General features: G+C 39.0%; 1 protein-coding gene across 2 annotated transcripts; it reads left to right on the top strand.

The window, feature by feature from the left end:
- The first annotated feature begins 3,377 nt into the window (after positions 1 to 3,377).
- EIF1AX (eukaryotic translation initiation factor 1A X-linked) lies at positions 3,378 to 26,256 on the top strand. 2 transcript variants are annotated; one of them, XM_026480207.4, is made up of 7 exons: positions 3,378 to 3,642; positions 10,883 to 10,966; positions 13,458 to 13,561; positions 14,608 to 14,658; positions 17,502 to 17,583; positions 20,361 to 20,452; positions 22,404 to 26,256. In XM_026480207.4, the coding sequence occupies exons 1-7, from the start codon at positions 3,627 to 3,629 to the stop codon at positions 22,407 to 22,409; spliced, it is 435 nt and encodes a 144-aa protein (XP_026335992.1). In that variant the 5' UTR covers positions 3,378 to 3,626; the 3' UTR covers positions 22,410 to 26,256. The 2 variants fall into 2 exon arrangements, with proteins under 2 accessions (XP_026335992.1, XP_057166467.1); XM_057310484.1 differs by having other exon boundaries at positions 20,361 to 26,256.
- The last annotated feature ends 223 nt before the right edge of the window (positions 26,257 to 26,479 follow it).

Genomic DNA, 26,479 nt, shown 5'->3' with positions numbered 1-26,479 from the left:
TTAGAACATTGTCATCACATCACAAAGAAACTTTATACCCTAGTCCAAGTCACCACTGTCTTTTGCTTGGAGAATTGCAGTAGCGTCCTGCATGGTTCGTTTCCTCCCTTGCCCCTCTACAATCTGTTCTTAATACAGAAGCTGAAATGGTCTGTTCAAAACCTACCAAGAATTATGACAAGTGATTTGGTCCCCTTTGCCTCTAGGATTTCATCTGCCCAAACTCCCCCTGGCTTACTGCGTTCTAGCCATGTTAGCCTTCTTGCTATTTCTTGAATATGCCTGATGTGGAGAACAAAGGCAGATGAAAAAAATTAAACTTCCTTATAACTTACAGCCCATTGACACGTACTTGAGACAGGCAGAGTGACCTTCCTTCAGGAACTCAACTGCCTCAACGTTAATACTTTGCTAAAGGCAAAAAACAACCTTAACTTGACATTAACCAGACCTCCAGCATCCTTCCAAAAATCCTTTTGGAAACTTCCTTTTTCTCTACCCCCTGCCCCACCAAGATATATGTTAGCAATCATCCTCCAAACATACGGCCCACTGATATACATCTGAAGGGTCTCATGACTAAGGTTTTACTAGATAGTGGTAAAAGACCTTTTCCTAACAACAACTAGTCCCTCAAGGTCCTGGAAATCTTGCTTTCAAATTCCTTAGAGACTTACGCTATCCTTAACTCCCTCCCAACTTGAAACTATGTAATCAGCCATTCCTCACAACTCCCGTGCAGCTCTTTCTGCCCATAGGTCCTGTCCCCATGCTTTAATAAAACCACCCTTTTTACACAGAGGACAGCTCAAGAATTTTTCCTTGACTGTTCGCTCCTGAACCCCAACATTTCACATCATGCTAAGCATGCTCCCGCTCCGGGTTTTTGTCCTCTGACCGGTAGTCATTTCCCTCAGATGTCCCCATGACTCACCTCTTTCCAAATGATTGTGATGATCAGTCAAATGTGGGAACCATCCTATGATAGACAAATGAAGCCTGATTTTTTCTTCTCCTTTGGGGTTTTATACTGAGTAATTGGCAGAGACTTTTGGTTTTTAAATATTTGAACTTCCAGACAGTTGGAGTCTGACTGATTAATTGTCAGGTGCTAGGCACAACTGCTAAACACTGAATGCATTATATCAATTTAATTCCCACAATAACCCTATATGGTAAGTTTTGTTCCTACACCCAATTTACAGCTGAGGCAACTGGGACTTATAAATAGGTTAAGTAACTTGTCCATAGTCATAGAGGAATAAGTGCTGCAGAGCTGAATTTGAACCCAGCTCTCTCTAACTTCAAAGCCCAAGTTCATAATCATTTGGCCTTAAAGCAAAATTTAAATAAATTTCATAGATATCCTTCATCCTCAATTGTCAATATTGCAAATTATTGCAAATGGAAAGAGAAACCCAGAACTTTTAAGTCTTCATTGTCTTTCAGTTTCGCTCTAAGAAATGCATGTCATTGGTTTCTCATCTTCAGCTCTATTAGTGTTGTGGTCTGGATAATGTTTTGTTTGGGGGTGGAGGGTCTGTACTGTGCGTTGTAGGATATTTACGAGCATCCCTGGCCTCTGTCCACTAGGTGCCAGCAGCAGCATCCTTCTTCCCCAGTTGTGACAACTAGAAATATCTCTAGAGACTGTCAGATGTTTCTGGTATAGAACCACTGTTTTCAACAATTGTACTTATTTCTCTGTCACTTAGGTGTGTCCATTTCCCTAGAAAGATAATGCTGAGCCCCTAATGTTTTCAGAAAAGTGATTTATTTAAAATAAGTTTACTGGGGGCACTTGGGTGGCTCAATCAGGTTAAGCATCTGTCTTCGGCTCAGGTCATGATCCCTGGACCCTGGGATGGAGCCCTGTATCAGGCCCCCTGCTCAGTGGGGAGCCTGCTTGCTTCTCCCTCTCCCTCTGCCTGCCACTCCTCCTGCTTGAGCTCTCTCTTAAATAAATAAAAGAAAAAAATAAAATAAATTTACTTAAAAGTGAAGCTATATGTCCTGTGTAGTCAGCTGTATAAGTTGGCTGGGATTACTATAACAAAATACCACATACTGAGTGGCTTGAACAACAAAAATTTATTTTCTCACAGTGTTAGAGGCTAGAAGTCTGAGATAAGACGTCTGCAGTGTTCCGTTCTTCTGAGGATTCTCTCCTTGACTTGTAGACAGCCACCTTCTTGTTCACATGATGTTCCCCTCTGTGCCTGTGTCCTAATCTCCTCTTCTTATAAAAGGACACCAGTCGGGGCCCCTGGGTGGCTCAGTCCATTAAGCAGCTGCCTTCAGCTCAGGTCATGATCTCAGTGTCCTGGGATCAAGCCCCACCTAGGGCTTCCTACTCAGCGGGGAGCCTGTTCTCTCTCTCCCTCTGCCTGCCAGCTCTGCCTACTTGTGCTCTCTCTCTGTCAAATAAATAAATAAAATCTTTGAAACAAACAAACAAAAAAGGACACCAGTCAATATTGCATTTGGGCCCACTGTAATGAACTCATTTTCAAGTTAATTACCTCTTTAAAGACCCTACTTCTTCTTTTTTTAATTCTTAAAGGATTTTTTAATTTATTTGAGAGAGCACACGCGCAGGAGTGGTGGGGGTGGGGAGAGAGCAGCAGAGTCCCCACTGAGCAGGGAGCCCTAAGCAGGGCTCCATCCCAAGACCCTGGGATCAAGACCTGAGCCAAAGGCAGAGGCTTAACGACTGAGCCACCCAAGCCCCCAAAGACCCTGTTTCTAAATATAGTTACATTCTGAGATGTTAGGGGTTAAGAATTCAACATATGAATTTTTGGAAGGCACAGTTCAGCCCGTAACATTGAGTTTATGTCTTCTCCTCTCCCTCCCGGTGTATATTGAGCACCTACTATGTGCCAGACATTCTGCTGATGGTAATAGTAAGCAACAGTAGTAGTGGTTTATAAAGTAATAACAAATGTCATGCAAATATTATGCCTTGGTAATGGAGATGACCGGAGAGCCTTGCCCTTCCCCTCAGGCTCCGGACCAGGTTGGGAGGGTGAAAGGGCCTAGTTGAAACTAGCTGTAAGATTAGTTAATGAGTCAGCAGCAGCGCAAACCCCAAGACGCGAGCTTGTCACAAAGCAGCAGAGAGGTCTGATGTCAGCCAGCAGCGGGCGCCACCTGAACCCGCCCTTTATTATGACGCCTGGCCCCGCCCACTCCCTCCCTGACTCCTTCTACTCCGGGCTAACCTTCCCGCCCCCCGCGTGTTCCCGTGAACTCCCGTGAACGCTTCAAAAGCACGTCACCATCCGCTCTAACAATGGCGGGGGTGGGGGGCAAAGGGAGGGGTGTCAGTCGGCCACGCCTGCGCCGTAGGGCCGGGGGAGAGGGGGCGGGCCAGCCAGCGTTGGGAGGCGGGGAAAAGTGACGTAAGCAGCAGCGACGCCATTTGCTGCGGCTGAGCGTGGGCGCAGGCGGATCTCGGAAGGACTCGGTGGCGAGACTCTCCCGCGCACGCGACCCGGCCTCTCTGACCTGCTTGGTACCGCGCGGTCCCACGCGTCGCCCCTGGGACCCCTCGGAGGAGTCGCCGCTCCCGCCGCCACCCCCAGGATAGGAGTCGGAAACGCCGGGAGGCTTCCGTCACCGCCATGCCCAAGAATAAAGGTAATGCCGCCTGAACCCCGGGACCACGACTCCGCTCGACCGGGTCTCTCCGGCTCTGCCCGCGGCCTCCGGATTGCCCAGGCCGCAGTGACCTTCCTCTCCGCTGTGCCTGCACGCGGCTGCACGATACGGACGCGGTTTGGGGCTTGGGAGAGGCGCTGGGAAGTTACTACTGTCTTCCAGTTTGGTCACATTGGGGTGGAGCCGACGCCATTTTTGTAGGGCCTCCTGCGAGAGAATGTGGGCTTTTGCTCCCGATTCGCGCCAGACTGACCGCGGCGCTTTATGGACCTGTGGGGGAGACCTCCCCGAAGCGGCCAGGGTTCGCAAATGAGTGCCTTTGGCTTCCTGGGCAAGGAGTTAAGCCCTAAAAGCAGTTCTTAACTTTGAAAGGGTAATGCCTGCTTTAGTGACCAGGTACTCTTGTATGGGTTTCTTTATGGACAGTTGTTGAGTATTGTTGAGACTACTCCCTCTCCCTTGTAAACAGTGGAAGAAACCTTGATGTATATTTACTTATTTAGGGTTTATTTCTAGAGATTTACTCTTCCCCATCCCTTTACGGAGTTTAACTTTTTTTTTTTTTTTAACCCCCAGAACACTTGTTCCATATTTATCCAAATTTTCTATTTTTGCCTCATATCTTGTATGTATGTGTTGGGAGTAAAGACCTTTTAATTTTTTAAGTTCCCTCCATTCTGAAGCTAAACGTCCACAAATTATTCGTCTCGAAGGTAAATTCATTTGGAATTTCCAAAATGGAAGGTCTAATCTACCTAAAAGCAGAAGAGTCCTGAAGAAATTATCCTTTTTTTTAGACTTAAGGGGATTTCTGTCTTTTAAGTATCTTTATAATTTCCCAAGGAAACTGTATCTTTGTAAATACTTCTCAAGGTAATTATCTCAGTAGAAACAGGGAAACATTGTATTTCCTTCAGGAGAGGAGCCTGTTACACAACCCACAGGAAGTGGGTTTTCTTTGGTTATTCATCCTTGAGACCCCTGCCCTGACCCAGGCCCACTTCTGTTCTCCTTTCCACTTCACAGCTGGCTCCAGGGGTTCTACCTTATTTCCTCTTTGTAGCTGTCACTACTCATTTTATCCCTTGGGGTACTTGGTTGCGGTTCTTTGCAAGATTTGGTGCAGTTCCCTTAGGGCACTCCACTGTCCTCAGAAATCTAACTTGGAGGTCCTTTTTGTAGCATTTTACTGCTAATTATTCTGGGTGAAATAGAGTTCTAAAAGTCAGTCTTCTTGTAATCTGTCCAATCCTTTATTCCTTTTAATGGTAATTGGATCACTTCAGTAAGTATCTTATTCTCACCTTTATTTCTAGTGTTGAGATTTCCAATTCCCTCACTAGGCTCTAAGCTCTAATGGGCAGTAATAGTATGTCTTAATCACATTGAATTGCTAGCGCTTGACACTTAGTAGATGCTCAATAAATATTTGTTGGATTAAGTCACCTTCCTTTTGGTTGACTCCACTCTCAGATGAATAATAGGTTCCCCTTTGGATCCCAGGCAACAGGACTTCTACGTTAAATCACATCTAGTTCACTGGCCTCTTTTAAGGTCATATTCCATTAATTGCATGGCAGTAAAATAAAGAGGGGAGTGATCAACGTATGGTTAATTCTGGTAAATTGGTAAGCAGTGGATCGTTATTCTATAAATAATATTTGAAGCACACAAAAAATATAGATAATACGATGAACACCTGGGAGTTTGTTACTCTTAACTTGAAAATTAAAACACAGAATCATTTAAAGCCCTTTGTGTCCCCCTCTCCAGTCCCATTCCCCTGTCTTCCTCTGTTTTTGGAGGTAGTCACCGTTCTGAATTTGGTGTTTATCATTCCAGTACTTGTAAAACCAATCTGTTATGTTCTTTCCGCGACCCCTGGATTTTATGAGATGAGGTTTACTAATCTAGAATTATTATTAATAATTTTTTTAAAGATTTTATTTATTTATTCGACAGAGATAGAAACAGCCAGCGAGAGAGGGAACACAAGCAGGGGGAGTGGGAGAGAAAGAAGCAGGCTCATAGCAGAAGAGCCTGATGTGGGGCTCGATCCCATAACGCCGGGATCACGCCCTGAGCCGAAGGCAGACGCTCAACCGCTGTGCCACCCAGGCGCCCCACTAATCTAGAATTAAATTCATGTTTATTTTTGTTTTTCTTCATTGGAAAAGTACAGAAGCCCTGTGAATATAATTTTGGTGATGGTTTCACAAATATATAAATTGCCACGAACTGTGTGCTGAATGACTTTTGCTTTGGACTGATTCTTACCAGCTTATTTCTTCTAGAATCCTCTAGATACTTTTAGCTTATTACCTCAGGAAAAGGGGTATCTTTTAGTCCACTCAAGAAGACGACTTGGGGTAAGGTGCTCCCAGACTTTGAAAAAGTTACTACCTTTACTTTTAAAATTGCCACTCCTTTAGGAATGTATGGACTACTCTTGACTGATTCAAAGAATTGCCCAACTCGAGTATATAACTCAGTATACAAAACTGGTAGGATCCTTGCCCTAAGGGAGCTTTGACTTTGGTCTGAAGATCTGGCATGAATGGTCGGGACCAGAAGATACTTTTCTCTTTTTAGGAAATCCATTTTGGTGTCCCCTAAGAATGCCTTACATACCGAACTCTGAGGACTCTGTGTGGGTCAGGAAATTATTGAGGCCTGCCTGACAATAGCACAGAGCATTGTGACACTGCCCCCAGGACAGATAACATGCACTTGATTCTAGAAGTTATGTGTCTGTCTTTGCAGTGGCCGGGTGCACGTTCTTTATTCTGTTGTGGCTGTGAACCTTTTGGGGCTTCCAGGTTCTTCCCATGAGTTCTTTAATATCACTAACCACTTATAGCCTTTCTCCCACGTTTTGAAAATGGACACCAGTGTGGTTTTAGGTTCTGGAATGGGAACAGAATGCTGTGGAGAGATAACCTAATCTGAGGGCCAGGAACAACAACAACAAAAAAGATTAGGTTTGAATCTGTTCATCCCCACACACTGAAATATGTAAAGTGAGTTAATTCTCTGAGATTCAATGAATTCCCTGGTAAACTGGGGTTAAATGACCTGTTACTTCATAGGGTGATTGTGACAAGTAAATGGGGTGGCTTTATTGTATAGTGGCTAGGAGTATAGTTAACTGAGGTGGGGTCTTATGATACAGCCTTGGATAAGTTACTTAACCTTTCAAAGACTATTTATTATCTCTTGGGAAATGAAGACAAATAGTACCTATCTCATAGGCATAGGCTTGTTAAGGGTGAGTTACTAGGACATTAAGAAGCCCACTTGGATTAAAGCATAAGATAGAGGAAGAGAAGTATTAAGAGGTAGATTGGTGTGTTCATAGGTTGAGAGATATATATTCTTTAAGGTGATCATGTTGCCACTAACAGAAACAAGGATGTTGATTTAGGACCAGCTTTGTAAAAAATAAATAACTAAAAATAAATTGAGTTTTGAATAAAGTCAAGCTTGAGAGGGCAGTAACCCATTCACTGGAGCCATTAGAAATATGAGACCAATGCTTGGTTGAAATAGTGGGCTTAGATGTAAAATTATTAGCATAGAAGTGATAGGTGAGAGAAAAATTCATTTCCTTAGAAAGTGGGTTAAGAGAAGGTGGGAATTTGGAATTAATGAAGCTCCAGAGGAATAGGCATAATGGGGAGGGGGTGCCTGGTAAAAGTCAAGAATAGTGCAAGTGGCCCTTTAAAAGTCAGAAAAAGAAGAGGTGGGAAATGATCATTAGAGTCACATAAAGTGTGAAAAACAAGGGGAAGGGGAGAATTAAAGTTTTTTAAGGACGCCAGTAGATAGAATTCTATAATCCTAAATGGCAGAAGGAATGTAGGAATGTAGAGGTATTTGGATCTTCTGTTCTACCTCCTTCATTTTACATAGTCTGTAACTGAGATCCTGAGAGGTTTTTGTGAAAGCTCCTTTCATCCTTTACTTCTTCCTCCCTCTACATCTGGTCATAATTCTCTTGTTTCCATCTCAGAAATATTCCTCCTGTTTGTCTCTTCCTCTTCATGGCTAGGCGAGGCCTGCTTCATGGTACATTTTTTGTTGAAGTATTTTTTTTGGATAGTAAGTATATTTACAATTCAAATTTCAAAAAAGTATTAAAAGTGAAATCTCTTATTTAAACATGTCCCATTGTAAACCAGTTCTTTTCACAGGCAGTCATTGTTAAACTTTTTTTTGTATATGCCTTTGCAGAGGTATTTTATGTATATATAAGCAAATATGAATATGGAGCTTGCTTGCTTGCTTTCTTTTGAGAGAGAGCAGGCACAAAAGTGGGGGCAGGGAGGGGCAGAGGGAGACAGAATCTTAAGCAGGCTCCGTGCCCGACACAGGGCTGCTAAGCCTCACGACCCTGAAATCATGACCTGAGCTGAAATCGAGAGTCAAACTCTTAACTGACTGAGCCACTCGTTTTCCCCTTCTTTTTTCTTTTTTACACCGGTGGTAGCTTCATACCCTTATTCACTTTGCTGTATTCATTTTTAAATTTACACTATAAAGAATTTTGAATATATACAAAAGTGGACTAGTATAATGAGCCGTTAGGTACTCACCTCCTGGCCCCAGATGCAATTAGTTCACAGCTAAACTTGAACCAGCACCGTCCACACCAAATCAGAATCCAGATTTTGGGGGGCACCTGAGTGGCTCAGTCAATTAAGCCTTCGGTTCAGGTCATGATCCCATCCCAGAGTCCTGGGATTGAGCCCCACATCGGGCTCTCTACTCAGCAGAATCTTAAAAAAAAAAAAAAAAAAAAAAAATAGAATCCAGATTTGGTCTACACATTGCCATTTGTTGGTAAGTCTTTTTTTAAAGAAATCTTCAGGGCATCTGCGTGGCTTCATTGGTTAAGTGTCTGCCTTCAGCTCAGGTTATGATCCCAGGGTCCTGGGATCGAGTCCTGCATCAGGCTCCCTGCTCAGTGGGGAGCCTGCTTCTCCCTCTCCCTCTGCACCTCCCCCTGACTCATGCCGTCTCTTTCTCATGCTTTCTCTCTTTCAAATAAGTAAATAATCTTAAAAAAAAAAATCTAAGTTCTCCATCCATCTGGTCTTTTTTCCCACCTCATGATGGATCTACTGAAGAAAACAAATTGTCTTATTGAATTGCCCCCACAGTCTGAATTTTGCTGATTGCATCCTATTTGCACCTTGCTTTTTATTGTTTTTTTCTACATCCCAGTTTATTTTTTTTTATTAACATACAATGTATTGTTTGTTTCAGGGGTATAGGTCTATGATTCATTAGTCTTATACAACACCCAGCGCTCACCACAACACATACCCTCCCCAGTGTCCATCACACAGCCACCCCATGCCCTCCACCCCCATCCACTCCAGCAACCCTCAGTTTGTTTCATGAGATTAAGAGTCTATTATGGTTTGTCTCCCTCTCTGGTTTTGTCGTTTCATTTTTTCCTCTCTTCCCCTATGATCCTCTGCCTTGTTTCTCAAATTCCACATATCAGTGAGATCATATAATTGTCTTTCTTTGATTGACTTATTTCACTTAGCATAATACCCTCTAGTTCCATTCACATCGTTGCAAATGGCAAGATTTCAATTTTTTGATGGCTGTATAATATTCCAGCGTGTGTGTGCGTGTGTGTGTGTGTGTGTGTGTGTGTGTGTGTGTGGTGTATACACACACACACCGTATCTTCTTTATCCATTCATCTGTTGATGGCTTTCCAGAGTTTGGCTATTGTGGACATTGCTGCTATAAACATTGGGGTGCAGGTGCCCCTTTAGATCACTACATTTGTATCTTTGGGGTAAATACCCAGTAGTGCAATCGCTGGGTCGTAGGGTAGCTGCGATTCATTGTTTCTTAATAGACTTTGTTATTAATTTTTATTTTTTAAAAAGATTTTATTAATTTATTTGAAGAGAGTGCACAAGAGCGGGGGTGGGGGGGCCACCGTGGAGCTCTATCCCAGGACCTGGAGATCATGACTGAGCCTAAGGCATACTAACTGACTGACCTACCCAGGCACCCCTGGACTTTGTTTTTTAGATTAGTTTTACATTTGTAGGGAAATGAGCAGAAACTAGAATTCTCATGTTACCCCAGCATGTTGTTAACATCTTACATGAGCCAGTGTAGATACATTATTACTAACAAGTCCATAGGTTACCTTAAGGTTCATTCTTTATGTTGTACATTGTGTCGGTTTTAACAAATGTACAATGACATGTATCCACCATTACAGTATCATGCAGAATAGTAATCTAACTGCCCTGAAAATCCTCTGTGTCACATATACTTATCTGCCCTCTCCTTCCCAACTCATGGTAACTTCTGATTTTTTTTTTTTAATTACTGTCTCTATAGTTTTGCCTTTTCCAAAATGTTGTATGGTTGGAATCATACTATTCGGCCTTTATGGGTTCCTTCTTCCCTTAAGAGTTTGCATTTAAGTTTCTTTCATGTCTTTTGGGAATTCGATAGCTCATTTCTTTTTTATTGCTGAATAATACTACATTGTGTCAGTGAACCACAGTTTATTCATTCACCTACTACCGAAGGACATCTTGGTTGCTTCCAAGTTCAGGAATTAGTGCCTTGTGTTTTTAACGTCAAATATTTTGCTCAGTGAATCTTTCCTACAGGTATGTAAGCTAAAACTCTCAAATCAGCCAGAGTTGTTTTCCCTCCACCACAAAATCAATGTATTGATTTCAGGAGCTATAACTTAACCCCCCACCCCAAGTCATCCTACTTGATTGAACTCAGACTTTTTCTGGGGAGGTCTGTTAAAAGAGGGAGCTTATTAGAAATTTATCGGTAACCCGTTATATCTCCCACCCTGGCCCTTGTGGGCCACTGCGGGGGGGGGGGTTCATTGAGAAGTGTGCTCAGCCAAGTGGTCATTATGGTCCAGGACTTTGGTCATTGAATGCAGATGTTCCCAGGGATCTCTATAATTTTATGCAATACTTCTTTTGGTTTGTTTGTATTTCGTGTCAGAAATAACCCAAAAGGAACTTCCAAGAAGGGTAGGGAAGTGATGTGTTTGATATGATGGGAAATTGTAAATTTACTATGATTGTGTGACCACATTAGGTGAATTTCTAAATTTAAATGATTTTTTAAAGCTGTGTTGTGAGTCGTTTATTTCTTTAATGCTGTTGTACAGATAGTTTACATCTTTTTCTTTCTTTAAAACCATCAGGTAAAGGAGGTAAAAATAGACGCAGAGGTAAGAATGAAAATGAATCTGAAAAAAGGGAGCTGGTATTCAAAGAAGACGGACAAGGTAAGCATTTCTGTGAGGGTTTTGCTTTTTTTTTTTTTTAAGATTTTATTTATTTATTTATTTATTTATTTATTTGAGAGACAGCAAGAGAGGGAACACAGGCGGAGGAGTGGGAGAGGGAGAAGCAGGCTTCCCACTGAACAGGGAGCCCGACGCGGGGCTTGATCCCAGGACCCTGGGATCGTGACCTGAGCCAAAGGCATACACTTAATGACTGAGCCACCCAGGCGCCCTGTGAGGGCTTTTTTTTAGTAATAGTTTTCTTTCTTTCTTTTCTTTTTTTTAATATGGAATTTCAATGTCTAAACATGAAAGATAGAACTATTTGTAACATCCTGTGCCCCTCTTTGTCCTTCTCTGTTCCTCAGCCCTCCACACCTCTCTAGAGCACCTCTAATCATTCCCTGGTATCCTGTGTGCAATGTGGATCGGAGGCATTTCTGTAAATGTCTGGTTTTCATTGTTTTGCATGAACACTCATAATTAAGAATGAATTGTACAGTTCAGAGGGAACTAAGCCTCAAAAGCTAAGGTTAACAATTAGCATGATTTAGTAGACCTTTTTTGATAGTAAATGGTGCTATGTAGTATTTTTCATTAGACCATGGATTTTTGGGGGATGAATTAGAGGCCTTTCCCTCACTTCTTCTGTGCCATTAGCATATAATTTCAGGACATAGAATACAGTGAAACTGAATAGTTGATGTTTCCAAACTAAGATGCATAACACTAGTTTCCCATATTTTTGAGCACTTTCAAACCTTTGGAAAAGTTGCAGTATTAGTACGATGAACTCCCTTAAACCCTTAGTGCACGTGTGTGTGTGTGTGTGTGTGTGTGTGTGTGTGTGTTTCTTGAACCATTTGAAAGCTGGTTGCAGACAGGATACTTTTACCTTACCTGCTGCATTACGTTTCTTAAGAAGAATATTCTCTTACATAATTGCAATATAATCTCACTCAGATAATTTAACATGAATATATTATATGTCTAATATATAATCTATTTTTGAAGTTTTCCAGTTATCCCAATAATTTCCAGCATATTTTAACAAAGAACTTTTTTTTGATTGTCTTTTTATAGAACTTTGGTGGATTTTGTTCATGGCTGTGTATATATAAGCCACTAAAAATGAAGCATGTTTTGTGGCTAATAGACCTTTTTGTTTCTTAGCCTTAGTCAGGCTTGCCTCCATTAGCAGTTGACTTCCGTTATGACCACCACTACTTTTTTCTTATTTTTTCTTCACTTTGGAAGAGAGGCTGCCTTTGAATTTGCCCACTATGTTGAGGCTCTAGGTTCAGTATAGTATGAGCAAGTCACTTCAGCATGTTAACCCCACAGTTGAGCCTTTCAAAGTTAGGTCTCAGTGTACTTAGAAATCAGTGGATATTCTCTTTAGGGGTCAGTCTTATGTACAACTTGAGTGAGCTAAAGGTTCTGAAGCAATGGCCGCCTCCATACCCGGTTTTCTGTCATTTAATGACAGGAGCAGAACAGACAGGCCCATGTGCAAGCTAATGCTCATCATCTCAGTTTTCCAAATGGCAGTTAAACCAGGTGCCTACCTGGGTTTCCTTTTGGAAAGGTTTTGATTAAAAGTTTGGCATTTTGCCTAAGAACATCTTTCTGGCTTTGCAAAAACTTTAGAATAATGACTTCTAATATGACAAAGACATTACTAACATTAAGTGATTTTTATTTGCCAAGTAGACCAAAAATTGTGTTGAGATTAGCCTCTAAAGGATCTGAGGGAAAGGAGATCCAAATTTGGGAGACATTCCAAATGTGAGAGATTGATGAGGTGTAATGTACATTTTGGGACATGCTGCCTTGGTCTCCAAAAGTAAACCATACAGTTATGTAGACAGTAGTCATTCTGCTTACTCGAAATGAGTATATAATTAAAGCATTTTTGATAGCAGAGATAGCTTGTTAGAGAAATGACATGGAGTCTAGATTCTGGCTCTGCCGTTAACTAGCTTAGTGTTTATTACTCCCTAGTATTTATTTTACTACACATATTTATTCCTAACCAATATACCTGTGTGTTCCAGTCTGTTTTGTTTTGTTGTAGATTTATTTATTTATCTTAGAGCAGGGGGGAGGGGCAGAGGGAGAGAGAATCTGAAGCAGAGTTTGTGCTGAGCATGGAACCCCATGCCGGTCTTGATCCTAGAACCCTGAGATCATGACCCGAGCCAAGACCAAGAGTTGAACTGAGCCACCCAGGTGCCCCTGTTCTAGTCATTTTTTTTTTTTTTTTTTTTGAAGATTTATTCACTTGAGAGAGAGATCGGGGGAGAGAACAAGCGAGGATGGGGAGAGGGAGAGAGAAATTCCAGCAGACTCCTTGCTGAGCTCGGAGTCAGACACTCAACGGACCGTGCCACCCAGGGGCCCCTGTTGTAGTCAATTTTGTGTGAACTTTTAAGTTGCTGTTATGAAAAGTTGAACAGTATCCTGTATACTTTTGTTTTCCCTCCCCCAGAGTATGCTCAAGTAATCAAAATGTTGGGAAATGGACGATTAGAAGCGATGTGTTTTGATGGTGTAAAGAGGTTATGTCACATCAGAGGGAAATTGAGAAAAAAGGTAGGTGTGAAAATTTCTTTTACTTTAAAATCGTGATTAAGGGGGGAAAATGGCTCTATAGTTTTTATGGGTCAAGGACCTCATTTTTGGAAGTTCCCCAAAGATTTCAGTAAAATGGTGATTTACCTATGGTAAAACAGCCAACTCCTTGATGGTAATTTTATATGGATTCCATTTTAAGACACATTTGCATCACCTATGTTTTTTCTGCTCAAAATGTTTAACCCTAATCTAATCATGAAGAAACAACCAACAAATCCAAATTGAGGGAGGCCGGCAAAACAAATGGCCTGGCTCTTAATACAATGTTAATTTTATGACCTTAAAAAGTGTGTGTGTGGGGGAACTATTCCAGTTGAATGGCAATGAAAGAGACCTAATGGTTAAATGGGGTAGATGGCCCATGTTTGGATTCTGGTTTGAGGGTGGGGGAAAATAGTTGTAAAGAGTGTTAAGAAAATTCGAATATGAATTACATTAAGTATTATGGTGATACTAAGTTTCCTGAATGGGCTGCCTTGGAAAGGAATGATTAATTTCCCATCATAGTGAGTGTTAAGGCAGATATATTAATCAAGTTGGGTAAAAGTCCCTCCAACTCTGATTTTATATGGGTATTTTTTAATCCCATTACCAAAGTATAAAGGGGTTTTTTGCCAGCTTCATGGTATGTGGGTTGGTGAAAGGAAGAGAGGGAAGGAGATAAAAGCTCATTTCTAACTTTGTATTCTCACACGTAATGGATGGATAACTAACCACTTGGAGTAATTTACTATTAAAAATTCCTTAATTTCTAATCTAATCATTATTCTTCTGGAATTAATAAACTGTCAGGTAGTTAAATAAGATTGTTATTCTTTTAGCACCCCAAATTATAGAAAATTTGAAACATGCTCAGCTGCTTACTATAGTTTTTTCCCCCCCCCTAATTCTAAATATAGGTACTTAACCCACAGTTGGGTGGATATATTTTATGGAAAGACCGACTCAATGTTGTTTTGATTCTTTATTTTTAAATATGACATGCAGTGACTTTTCTTTCATAGGTTTGGATAAATACTTCAGACATTATATTGGTTGGTCTCCGAGACTACCAGGTAAAAAAATATGTGTGTGTGTACATATATATATATTTTTTTTTTTTTCTCATCGTTCACATGGTTGAATTTTGTGAGCCATTAATGCTTAGAACTTCAGTCATGACAGTATTTGACCAGTTCCATCCCAGCATGCTGCTCACCATTGTGTTAACAAACATTTTGTAAGGGCCAGTTACGTTTTTTAGGTATTGTGCCAAGTACCCTAGGCATTGTGATTCCCAAAATGGCCATTCTGTGGAGTCCACATTTTCACTATGGAAAAAATAACAGGCAATGTGAAGTTTTCATAGAGCTAAATGGCCTTTTTTCCTTTTTTGATATTTAAAAAGTTCCCTTTTTTGGAATGAGTGGTGTTCTATAGTGGTGGTTTTGTTCATGTTCTTATTTGTTAAAATAAAAATTTAATCTTATGCTGGGACCTCCCGTAGCAGTTTTTCTTTTCTTTTTAATTTATGCATGTTGAAATCAAAATCTGGAAACACCTGAATGAGTCAAGCTCCCATCCCAGAAAATGCTTATGGTCTGGGAGTGAAAAGAGTAAGACAGGCACACAAGTAATTACAGTACAAACCATGATGATAGAAGTGTGTGCTCTAAATTTGAATGAGCACTTAGAGGAAAAAATGGTAGTTGCCGCTCATGATCTCAACCTGGAGACTACTCATTGTGGGTCTCTGTAGTCCATTACCTGTTGGAACTTATCACCATATATTTAATCACAGTGTGAGTGATGTTTCTATTTTTATAACCTTGATCCTACTTTGATTATTTAAAATATTTATTCCAGAATAAAGAATTAAAATCTTTATTTTAAATCAGTGATTCTCAACCATGAGTGAATTTTTTCTTCCAGGGGCCATTTGGCAGTGTCTGGAGACATTTCTGGTTGTCACAACTGGGGAGGAGGCAGTGTTGTTGGCATATAATGGTTTGTGACCAGGGGTGGTGCCAAATACCCTACATTGCACAGGACAGTCCCTACAACAAAGAAATTACCCAGCCCAAAATGTGAATAATGCTGAGGTAGAAAGAGCCTGCTTTAATTAATACCATTTTGGATGCCTGGGTGGCTCGGTTGATTAAGCGTTCGACTCTTGGTTTGGGCTCAGGTCGTGATCTCAGGGTCATGAGATCAAGCCCTGCGTTGGGCTTCTAGCTGGATGTGGAGCCTGCTTAAGGTTTTCACTCTCCTTCATGTCTGTCCCATCCTGTCCCCCGTGATCCCCCCACCAAGTGTGCACTCTCTATCTAACAAAACAAAAAAAATACCATTCTAATGTCTAGTTTCTTCTTTTGATCTTAAAAATAATCCCGGAAGTAGGAAGAATAATTAGTTCTCTGTTTGACAGATACGGAAACTGAGGTTTGAAAATATGTACTATTCTGACTTTAAAATGACAGCCAAGACCAACTTTTTCTGATTCTTAATCTCCCACAAACCACCTTCTCTATCCCTGCCCCTTAAATGGTGGTCCAGGGACCAGTGGCATCACTGGCTTTTGGAAAATTGTCAGAAATGCAGGTTTTTGGACCCCACCCCAGTCCTCCTAAATTGGAATGTGCATTTTAACAATTTACCTTTGAGCTTCTATAAAAATTACAGTTCAAGAAGTACTGGTTTGAATCTCACTGCCTTTGCATCACTGATCCTCTTTGTAGCCATTAGGACCTGCTTTTAGGTCCAAGTAACTTTGAAGTTGAAACAGTCAACTTCAGCACTTTTTTTTCTGCCTTAACTGATTAGGATTCTTTCAAATGGGAACGTGTGAACATTCTATGGCAGTAGTTTTTAGTGGGACATTTGCATCAGAAACACTTTAAAAGAGCTTTTAGAAGTACCAATTCATGAGCTTCACTCCACCTCTACTAATCTATCTTCAGGAAATATAAAGGCTCCACTGGAGAATCCGGTTGGTTCATATTCTAAGAACCACTGATTCATGGAAAGGTATATTAATTTCCTTAGGTCATTACACAGTCTCAGTTTTTTAGACTGTTTAATCATCCTGTAAAGTATGGTCCCAGGGAATTTTTGTATTTCAAAAGACTTCTAATCAAAGGATAATAGTAAATAACTTAAAAGATTGGGTTTGCACAGTCCTGCTCTTTTTAAAGTAAGATCTGTAAATATCTTTCTGAAGCTTGTTGATCATTATTCATTTATGCATGTAAGCAGCTTCATACTATATAATCCTGAGGATGTTTTTTTTTTTAAAGATTTTATTTATTTATTTGACAGAGATAGAGACAGCCAGCGAGAGAGGGAACACAGGCGGGGGGGTGGGAGAGGAAGAAGCAGGCTCCCAGCAGAGGAGCCTGATGTGGGGCTCGATCCCAGGACTCCAGGATCATGCCCTGAGCCGAAGGCAGACGCTTAACGACTGAGCCACCCAGGCGCCCCTCGATACTTTTTTTAAAGATTTTATTTGAGACAGAGCACAGGCAGGGTGAGGGGCAGAAGGGGAGGGAGAGGAACAAGCACAAGCAGACTTCCCACTGAGCAGGGAGCCTGATGGAGGGCCCCATCCCAGGACCCTGAGATCATGACCCAAGTCGAAGTCAGATGCTTAACTAACTACTGAGCCACCCAGGTACTCTAATACTTACTTTTTAAATTTTAATTCCGGTATAATTAACCATGTAGTCATTCAACATTTCCATACATCACCCAGTGCTCATGACAACAAGTGCACTGAGTAGGAGAAAACTTTAAAATGTGAAAAAAAAGAGATTGTAACAACAGTGAGATTTAGTTTTTTTATCCAGTTTGAAAATAATTTTGGAAATAATGGATAATATTTTGGCATAATCGGTTCTAAAAGTTACCTTGTCTTTTTCAGGATAATAAAGCCGATGTAATTTTAAAATACAATGCAGATGAAGCTAGAAGTCTGAAGGCATATGGCGAGCTTCCAGAGCATGGTAATGTCTGAGTTATTTTATTAACCTGTCGTACAGTGTTAATACTTCGTGTTATTTAGGTGAAGGAATTTTGGTAGAATTGTGCATATTTACTTTTGTGCTTATGTGGTTCGTTTTAAGTATGCCTGCTTATACTTCATAATACTGGATACCTTAAGAAAAAAGTAACTGGGATTCTGTCCTTAATAAATACACTTTCTGGTGTGGAGTTACACTTTATAAACTTCTGCATAATACCAATCAAAGGAGTACTTTTATTACAGTATTTCACAATAACTTTCTGAAGAGAATTTCATTGTTCATCTGTTTTAAATGTCAAGCAAGGATAGTAGTTAGGTACTGTTGTTGATTTTTATAAAGTCAGTTTTCACTTCTTACCCTAGTATCACTGGATTTTTTAAAACTAACGTTCTTTGTTTCTCTGTCACCAGTACAAAAGTTATGCATTCTTTTTTTTAAGGTTTTATTTATTTATTTCAGAGAGGGAGGGAGAGAAAGCAAGCATGTATGAATGGAGGGAAGAGGGGGAGAGGGAGAAGCTGACTCCCTATGGAGCAGAGAGCCCTATGTGGGGATCCATCGCAGGACACTGGGATCATGACCTGAGCCAAAGGCAGACGCTTAACTGACTGAGCCACCCAGGCATCCCAAAAGTTACGCATTCTTATGCGGAAAACTTAAAAATAAATCCCTCATAACATCAGCAAAGGGGAAATGTACTTTACATACTATTTTGTAAGTCTACCTTTTTCTTTTGGTGTTTTTGTTTCGTTTTGTAGTCTTTTTGGTTTGTTTGTTTTTGCTCTCTTGCATATTATTATGAAAACAATATAATTTTACTTAAGCATGAAAATCTTGCTGAAGTTATTTCCTTGACATTTTCAATCTAAGAAATGCTAGTATATCAGGGAATAGGACCAGAACCTCCCAGTTCATTTTCATTGCTTAGGGGTAATCATGATTTGACTAAAATATCTGATTGATGAGTGTGTCTGGTCATCGGTAAGTTGTTAGCATGTGCTCTTACCATTTTTTTAGGCATAGTTGGAAGTCATAATAGTTCCAGAATTTGTGTAACTGGATCCTGCTTTACTAAAAATATCTTTGTGAAATAAATAGTTGGGACTACGTCAACCTAAAAACCTCTTGCACAGTGAAGGAAACCAGCAAAACAAAGTGGCAACCTGTTGAATGGGAGAAGATACTTGTAAATGATATATCTAATAAATGGTTAATATCCAAAATATGTAAAGAACTCCTGCAACTTGGGGCACCTGGGTGGCTCGGTCCATTAAGCGTCTGCCTTAGGCTCAGGTCATGATCCCAGGGTCCTGGGATCTAGCTCCGCGTCAGGATCGGAAGTCTGCCTCTCCCTCTCCCTCTCCCTCTGCCACTCTCCCTGCTCGTGCACGCACGCACTCAAATAAATAAATAAAATCTTTATTTTTTATTTTATTTTTTTAAAAGATTTTATTTATTTGAGAGCAGCAGTGAGAGAAATCACAGAGGGAGAGGGAGAGGAAGAAGCAGACTAATTGCTGAGTGGAGAACCCAACACGGGGGTTGATCCCAGGACCCTGGGATCATGACCTGAGCCAAAGGCAGATGCCTGACTGACTGAGCCACCCAGGTGCCCCAGATAAAATCTTTAAAAGAAACAACAACAACAAAAAACTCTCTTACAACTGAATGCCTAAAAATCCTCCCAAATAATCCAGTTAAAAATGGGCAGAGGACCTGAATAGACACTTTACACAGAAGACGTAGAAATGGCCAATAGGCCTGTGAAAAGATTCTTAGCACCACCAGTCATCAGGGAAATGCAAACCAAAACCACAGTGATACATCCCCTCGCACCAGTCAGAATATCTAGTATCAAAAAGACAAGAAATAACAAGTGTTGGTGAACATGGGGAGGGAAAGAAACCCTCTTACATTGTTGGTAGGAATGCAAACTGGTGCAGCCACTGTGGAAAACAGTATGGAGGGTCCTCAAAAAGTTAAACATAAAAATACCATTCAATCCAGTAATTCCACTACTGGGTATTACTCAAAGAAAACAAAAGCACTTATTTGGAAAAATGTATGTACCCCTGTGTTTATTGCAGTATTATTTACAATAGCCAAGGTACGGAAGCAACTTAAGTGTCCACTGATAGATAAATGGATAAAGAACACGTGATTGACACACAACATACACTGGAATATTACTCAGGCATAAACAAACAAATGAAATCTTTCCGTTTGTAGTAACATGGATGGACCTAGAGGGTATTATGCCAGGTGAAATAAATCAGACAAATACCGTATGATTTCACATAGACATGTGGAATCTAAAAAACAAAAAAATGAACAAACAAGAGAGAAATAGAATCATAAATATCAAGACGATAAACCAGTGGTTGCTGGGGGGTTGGGTGGGGGTAGTTGAAATAGGTGAAGAGGATTAAGAGGTACAAACGGCCAGTTCTAAAATAAGTCATGGGGATGAAAAGTACAGCATGGAGAATATAGTCAATAATATTGTAATAACTTTGGTGACAGATGGTAACTGCTTATTCTGGTGAGCATATTGTAGTGTACATAATTGTCAAATCAACTATGTTGTGCACTTGAAATTAATATATATGTCAACTGTACTTGAATTGGTATATTTTGACTCATAAGAGTCTTTTTATAGTTCAGCATTTGATATCAGACCGCTTCTTTTAGTGCACAGTTACTCATTTTAATATCATCTTGGTTATATTATATGACTATATTTGTTGTTTCTTTAGCTAAAATCAATGAAACCGATACATTTGGTCCTGGAGATGATGATGAAATTCAGTTTGATGACATTGGGGATGATGATGAAGACATCGATGATGTGAGTAGATGCATCTTGCATTTTCCAACTTTTGTTTCTGAATTATCCTCAGAGAAACCAGCTTTTTCTCCTGTCTTCCTTTAAACTAAAAATACTTAAATTAGGGTATATTTCAAGACTTGTCCATGAATTAAAATAGTATTATTTAGAAGACGACTAGTCAACTGTTATACTTCGAGAATTATTATAATCTTTTCAACATTTCTTCCAGAAAAGATGAGTATTTGCTTTGGCATTATGAATGCTAGGCATTGGAATCATAACTTGTTTAAAAAAGTGTCTAAAGAGATAGCGATTTCAAAATTTAGCAAACAGTTGTAAGAAATAGAAGATCTTCTCAAAGAAATGTGCGTTAATTGAAATATTAGTATGTTAAAAGAAGAATCGTGTTCGAACAGCTTGATATGAAGCATTGGAATTACAACATTTTTTAAAAAGATTTTATTTAGTTGTTTTAGAGAGAGCACGTGGGAGGGGAGCAGAGGAAGAGTTGAGCATCTGACTCTTGATTTCAGCTCAGATCATGATCTTGGTTTGGAGTTGGTGTGTTTTAGGAAAATATATTATTTTTCTGAAAGGTAAAGCAGTGATGCTCACAAGAATAAATGCCCTTTTGCTGTACACTAGTACTTAAATGAAATTCATACTTAGTTTCTGGCAATATAAATTTATTAAATAATTGGGGTAGTATTATAAGTTATCTTTAACTCTAGTTTGGGCTCTTTTTGAACTCCTTAAAATAAAAATGTAGTTCAGAACCCACCTGTGTATATAAATCTAAAAATAATTATGCTAATGTTTGGTTTGATTCAAAGATGAAATTTTAGTATATCTGGGACGGTTGTTCCTGACTAAGACTGTGTAACACGATTATCAGAGCCTTTCAAATACAGAGGCTGATCTTGGGAAGTCTGGGTTAGGCATCAAAAGTGATACCCACTACCAGGATTCTATAATTAATATTTTTATACCTGATTTATCATATATCTAACTATATCTTTATTTATCCATCAGTCTGTCTTATATTTTGATGCATCTTCAGACCATTTAGAATACTCAGGGTGAATTAAGGATTTGAGTACATATCCTCCATGTGTATATGCATTTATGAATTTTTACATAAATACATCCTTTTTTTAATGTACCTTCCTTTAGAGACCTTAAGCCACAGAATTCTTGTGAATGGACTGTTAATGATACTTTGAGAGTAGATTTATTGATTGTATTCTGTGACCCCAACCTGACATGGAATTGTGTTATAAATTAAGAGGCGATCCAAACAGTTTTAGAGCTGGGGTATAAGGTCTCTTTTGGAAATTAAGAACCTAATCAGAGAACACTTTTGAATATGAATTTGAATTTGAGTACACAGAGGTGATAGGTTGAGGATCTAGATAAGGTTAAGATTTTCTAAGAAAAAAACTTCTGAGTCTGTGCCAGGGATTCCTTGGAACTAGACCCAGTAAGCTGGCAGGGAAAGAAATGGTAAAAGATGGTGGATACTAGAGTTATTTGAGTTCTCTTGAACAGTTTGCAAGGGTTGCCTTGTTTATCACCTGAGAACCCTGCTTTTCCAAGACATTTCTCCAGATGGTTTATAGGTATAGCCCTCTTTCCTATAACCAGGTTGGGAGGAGAATTTGGTTACTGTCAGACTTGTCCCTTTCTCATATAATACTCCTGTGTGTCTGCTCCCCCCCCCAGAATAAAAAATCTCTCATCACTCAACACAAAAGGGAAGACACACTAAACTTTAAGAATATTTTGCGTAGCATGACATTCTGAAGGAGGTTGTAAAGATTTACTGGCAACAAACTGTAATTGAGAAAAACCTGGTGTATAAAACTTCCTCTTCGAAAGATAGCCTTAGGGTGTGCAAGCTTCCCTTATGTGGTAGACTGCTGGAATATAAGAATTCTTTCGTTTGAGCTGATGTTCTTTTCCCTTCCAGATCTAAATTGAATTCAACATTTTACATTCCAATTTCTCTGAGGATTGTTCCAACAATTTGGATTTTGGCTGTGACCCGTTAAAGAAGATTAAAATTTCATTAGCATGAGTGCAATTTGTTAAAGCTGACTGATTTGTTTCTAAGGTATTTCTTTAAAAACTGGTAATGCTGAATTCTCTTAAGTGAAAAGTTAAGCCTCCTTTGTTCTTTTGATGTATTGGAGTTTATGGGTAAAAGACCACATCTACTATTTTTAAAAAGGGATGGGGAAATGCATTACTGCCTTTCCTACTTTGACCACTTCCCATAAGTAAATGAATGTTCTGAATAAACCATTTGCCCTACACTCAATATGGATTACGATTAAGCCCTAACTCTGACTAGCCTGTTGACTGTACAGTGACTTTCTGTATATTCCAGTTACTTTGATGTTCCCTTGAGATTTTGATACAGAACTCTGCATTTCAAGTAAAAAATGATCAGGTCTGTTTTTCATATTTAAGTAGCATGTGGCTATTTTTGTACTAATTTTGATATCATGTACATTCTTTTCATGATCTTATTTTGCCACTATAAATGTATCAACAAAAAAGCATTTCCAAAATGCAGGTTTTAGTACCTGGGTTTTAATAGCAATTTTTAATTTGTAAGGTTAGTAGTTACAGGAATTGAACAGTAGGTGGCACCCAGTCATCTTAACGTTGAAACGTTGCTATAGTCAATTTTTTTTCTTACTGTGCATAGGAAATTTCCCAAACAAGAAAAGATTATTTTGATCATATGCATGTATGTAGAATATTTTTAAAGAACAAAAATATTGTTAAAAGTGTCATTTTATTTCAGAAGTCATATACATATAAGCTACAATTTTGAGTGCTTTATAAACACTTGAATTATGTATAAATGAAAATTTAATTTCCTAACAACTGTACAAATTAAGCCTTTTTCAAACTATCCCTAAGCTGGGAAAAGAGGAGGGAATAACAATTTACTGAAAAGATGGTTTCTCATTTCTAAATGGAAGAGCTACAGCTGAGAAATATAATAAAGACAATGTCATGCTACAGAGTATATTATACCCTTACTTTGTGTTTAGGATGTATTTTATTGTGTGTAAAGATTTGTTTTGCTTGTATTTTATTGGGAATTTGGATTTTCCCTTACTTAGTTTTTGTTCTGAACTCTACTAAGATGAAATTAAGGGCTGGGCTATTTAGACCTCACTAGCCACATTGAAATCTTTTGCAACTTTTAAAGAAGAGATCCATGATTAAGGTTGTGAAGCTTTTATTCTACCAGTCTCCAGAGATGTTTTCAGTGATGAAAGGTACTACAAAGGGAAATAAACCTTCATGTGGCTTCAAAAAATAAGCAAATCTTCTCTAATCTCATGCTTATTCCTAAGTGTGCAAACTCTGGAATCAGAATCTGAGGTACTATAAAATATTATTAAATCAAAGAATAGAAATGATAGACAGTTGGAATTCATGTTTCTTATTCTCTGGAGTTCTGAACGCTTACTTAGATGGAATGCATCCGAAACCATGGGCTGGTTTTCAAGACTTGTCAGAAGCTAGCCTTGAAGAATCGACTTAGTGATTATCTTCATCAAAATCTAAACTTCCTAAGATATTTAGGCTTCTGTACAAAAAGTGTTTTGCTAAATTTGTGGTGTATATGTAGATCCTTTTTCCGTGTTGTTTTACCAAGAATGTTGTAACTCTCTGTCTGTGGTACAGTTCATGGTAGGGATCGTACAACTCACACATTAGTTTTTCTACTTACCTCCTCTAACACATATGGTTCGTCTAAAGATTTTTAAAATTACAACTATGGCCCCCATTCATGTGTGTGTGTTAGTGATATTTTTTTTCCTTGCCTAGGTAGTAACAGCTCAATCTAGTGGCATTGCATCCTGGAAAATCTTCAAATCATAATGACTATAAAATGGTAAAGTTCTAGGTCATATGCAACACTACTTGGAGGGATTGTTTTACTAACTTTAATGTGAAATTTTTATAGTTTTATTGACTATATTTCAAATGAGAAATGGAAGTGGTCCTTAGTTGGTGTGTTTGGTTTTTTTTGTTTGTTTTGTTTTGTTTTTTGGTGTTTTGTTGAGTTTTTTTGTTTGGTTGGTTTTTGGTTTTTTGGGGGGGGGGTGTCGTTATATTCTTTGATTCCAATAACACAATGCAATAAGGTACGCCCTGAAAGAAAATAAAATGTTCGAAATCCAAGAATAATGGTTCTTCCTGCTAAGTGGGTATAATAATTATTACTAATGAATTTGATGGGCTTGCATTTTTCATGCAGCATTGATTCTACTTCCAGTTAGGGTATAAATTGTATTACTAAGGTGGCTCAACAACCAAACCAAGCATTTGTGTGAAAAAAGACTTGCCAAGATTTAATTGCTAGACTGTTGAATCTTTTTTGAACATCCAGCTTCTTAAGAGACCGCCTCTTAAGGATCCTATAAACTATGCATGATGAAAATTCTTGTATTTTATTAAGGAATGGCCATTGGTTTACTCACTACATCTACAGAATCATGGCTGTGAATATAGTTGGTTACAAAACTACTTGTGGCCTGTAGTTTAACTTAATTTCATCTATCTTGTGTAAATAGTAAATTATAGGATGGTGAATAACATCTTTAGTAGATATAAACTGCTGTCAGTACTGACTTCAGAACAACAGAGTAATCAAGTAGGTAAAAGCATGTTTGAAATAAAAATACCTAGCTGGATTTATATTTTATTTGTATTGTTTACAGATTTTAAAATATCCAGTATTAACTGTAGCTTGACAGTTAAAGTATCAGAATGAAAGTGAGGTTCTTTATGTTACCTGTTGTAACAATTAAGAAAATTCATATTGGTAGGAGATGTTTAGATCTTTATCCTGCTTAGCAAGAGGAAGTTTCATTTATACTCTTTGGACTCCCATAAACTTTTACATACCACTTTCGTGTTTTTAATTTATTATCATTCTTTTTATCCTTGCTTATTTCTTCCTACTCAGAAAAGAACAGAATCTTAATTAAGTCTCACTACAGCTGCGTTGAGACCCTGACTTCTCAGGTACAGAATGAACCAAGGAATTTGGAGAGTATTGGAGTGGGTCCTCTCTTTCCTCCAGCTGCTGGGAACTTAGGAGGCAGTGTGACAGAGAGTGAAGAGCATGGGCCCTGGGGTCAGGAGGCCTGTGCCCCAGCCCCCACTCTGCCCTTAACCTACAGGTGACCATGGGCACCTTCTTTCACTTGTGTGAGTTTCAGGCTCCTTACCTGTAAGAATGGGGGTGATGAGAATAGTACCTGCAGAATTGGTGGGAGGATTAATTAATTAATTAATTAATGTGTCCATATGTGTATTGCACCTAGAGCAGTGTCTTCCACTTTTCATTCAGTATCCAGGACTGTATGCACATCTTTTATATTCTCTACCATTTCTTTCACTTGGAGTCTTTGGTTCCTATAATAAAAGAACTTGTAGAATATATATATTCATGTATTCATGTTGACACAGTATTTAAAATAATTGTTACCACCCTCATTTAATTCAGCATAAGACTAACAAGTCTCTAAAAAGATGGATGTTTTGCAAAATACCAACTACTCTATATTTCTTTAGAGAAAGTTCATAGTTATTAATATTGATAGCTCTGGTCATATTTCATTCTTAAGTCTAATGGGTCCTTTTACTATATAGATTCATGACAGCTAATTAGTATTGACTGATTTGGAGATTTGGACTTCTGTATAAAAGTCCTGTCATTTGGACTTATGTAAAAAAAAAATGGATGCAAACTATTACAATTAGAAAATAAAATATGAAATAACTTTTAACCGTATGCAGTTGATTCTTTTCGAACTGTTTGACTTTAACTATTTAAACTTACATTCATGAAGATTGTTTTCTGGAAACCAGTCGTGATTGAGGGAAAATACATACTTTATGTTTTATTTTTGTGCTTTTGGTTGTTTGATTTGAATGAATACATTCAGACTCCAAATATGGGGTTGCATTTTGTGGGTGAGTTTGTTACAGACCTTTGCAGAAGATGTTTTC

Source organism: Ursus arctos, chromosome X (genome assembly GCF_023065955.2).
Source record: "Ursus arctos isolate Adak ecotype North America chromosome X, UrsArc2.0, whole genome shotgun sequence".
In the NCBI taxonomy this organism is placed as follows: domain Eukaryota; kingdom Metazoa; phylum Chordata; class Mammalia; order Carnivora; family Ursidae; genus Ursus; species Ursus arctos.
Note: the sequence above shows the minus strand (reverse complement) of the source record. Positions and strands in the feature narration are given on the sequence as shown.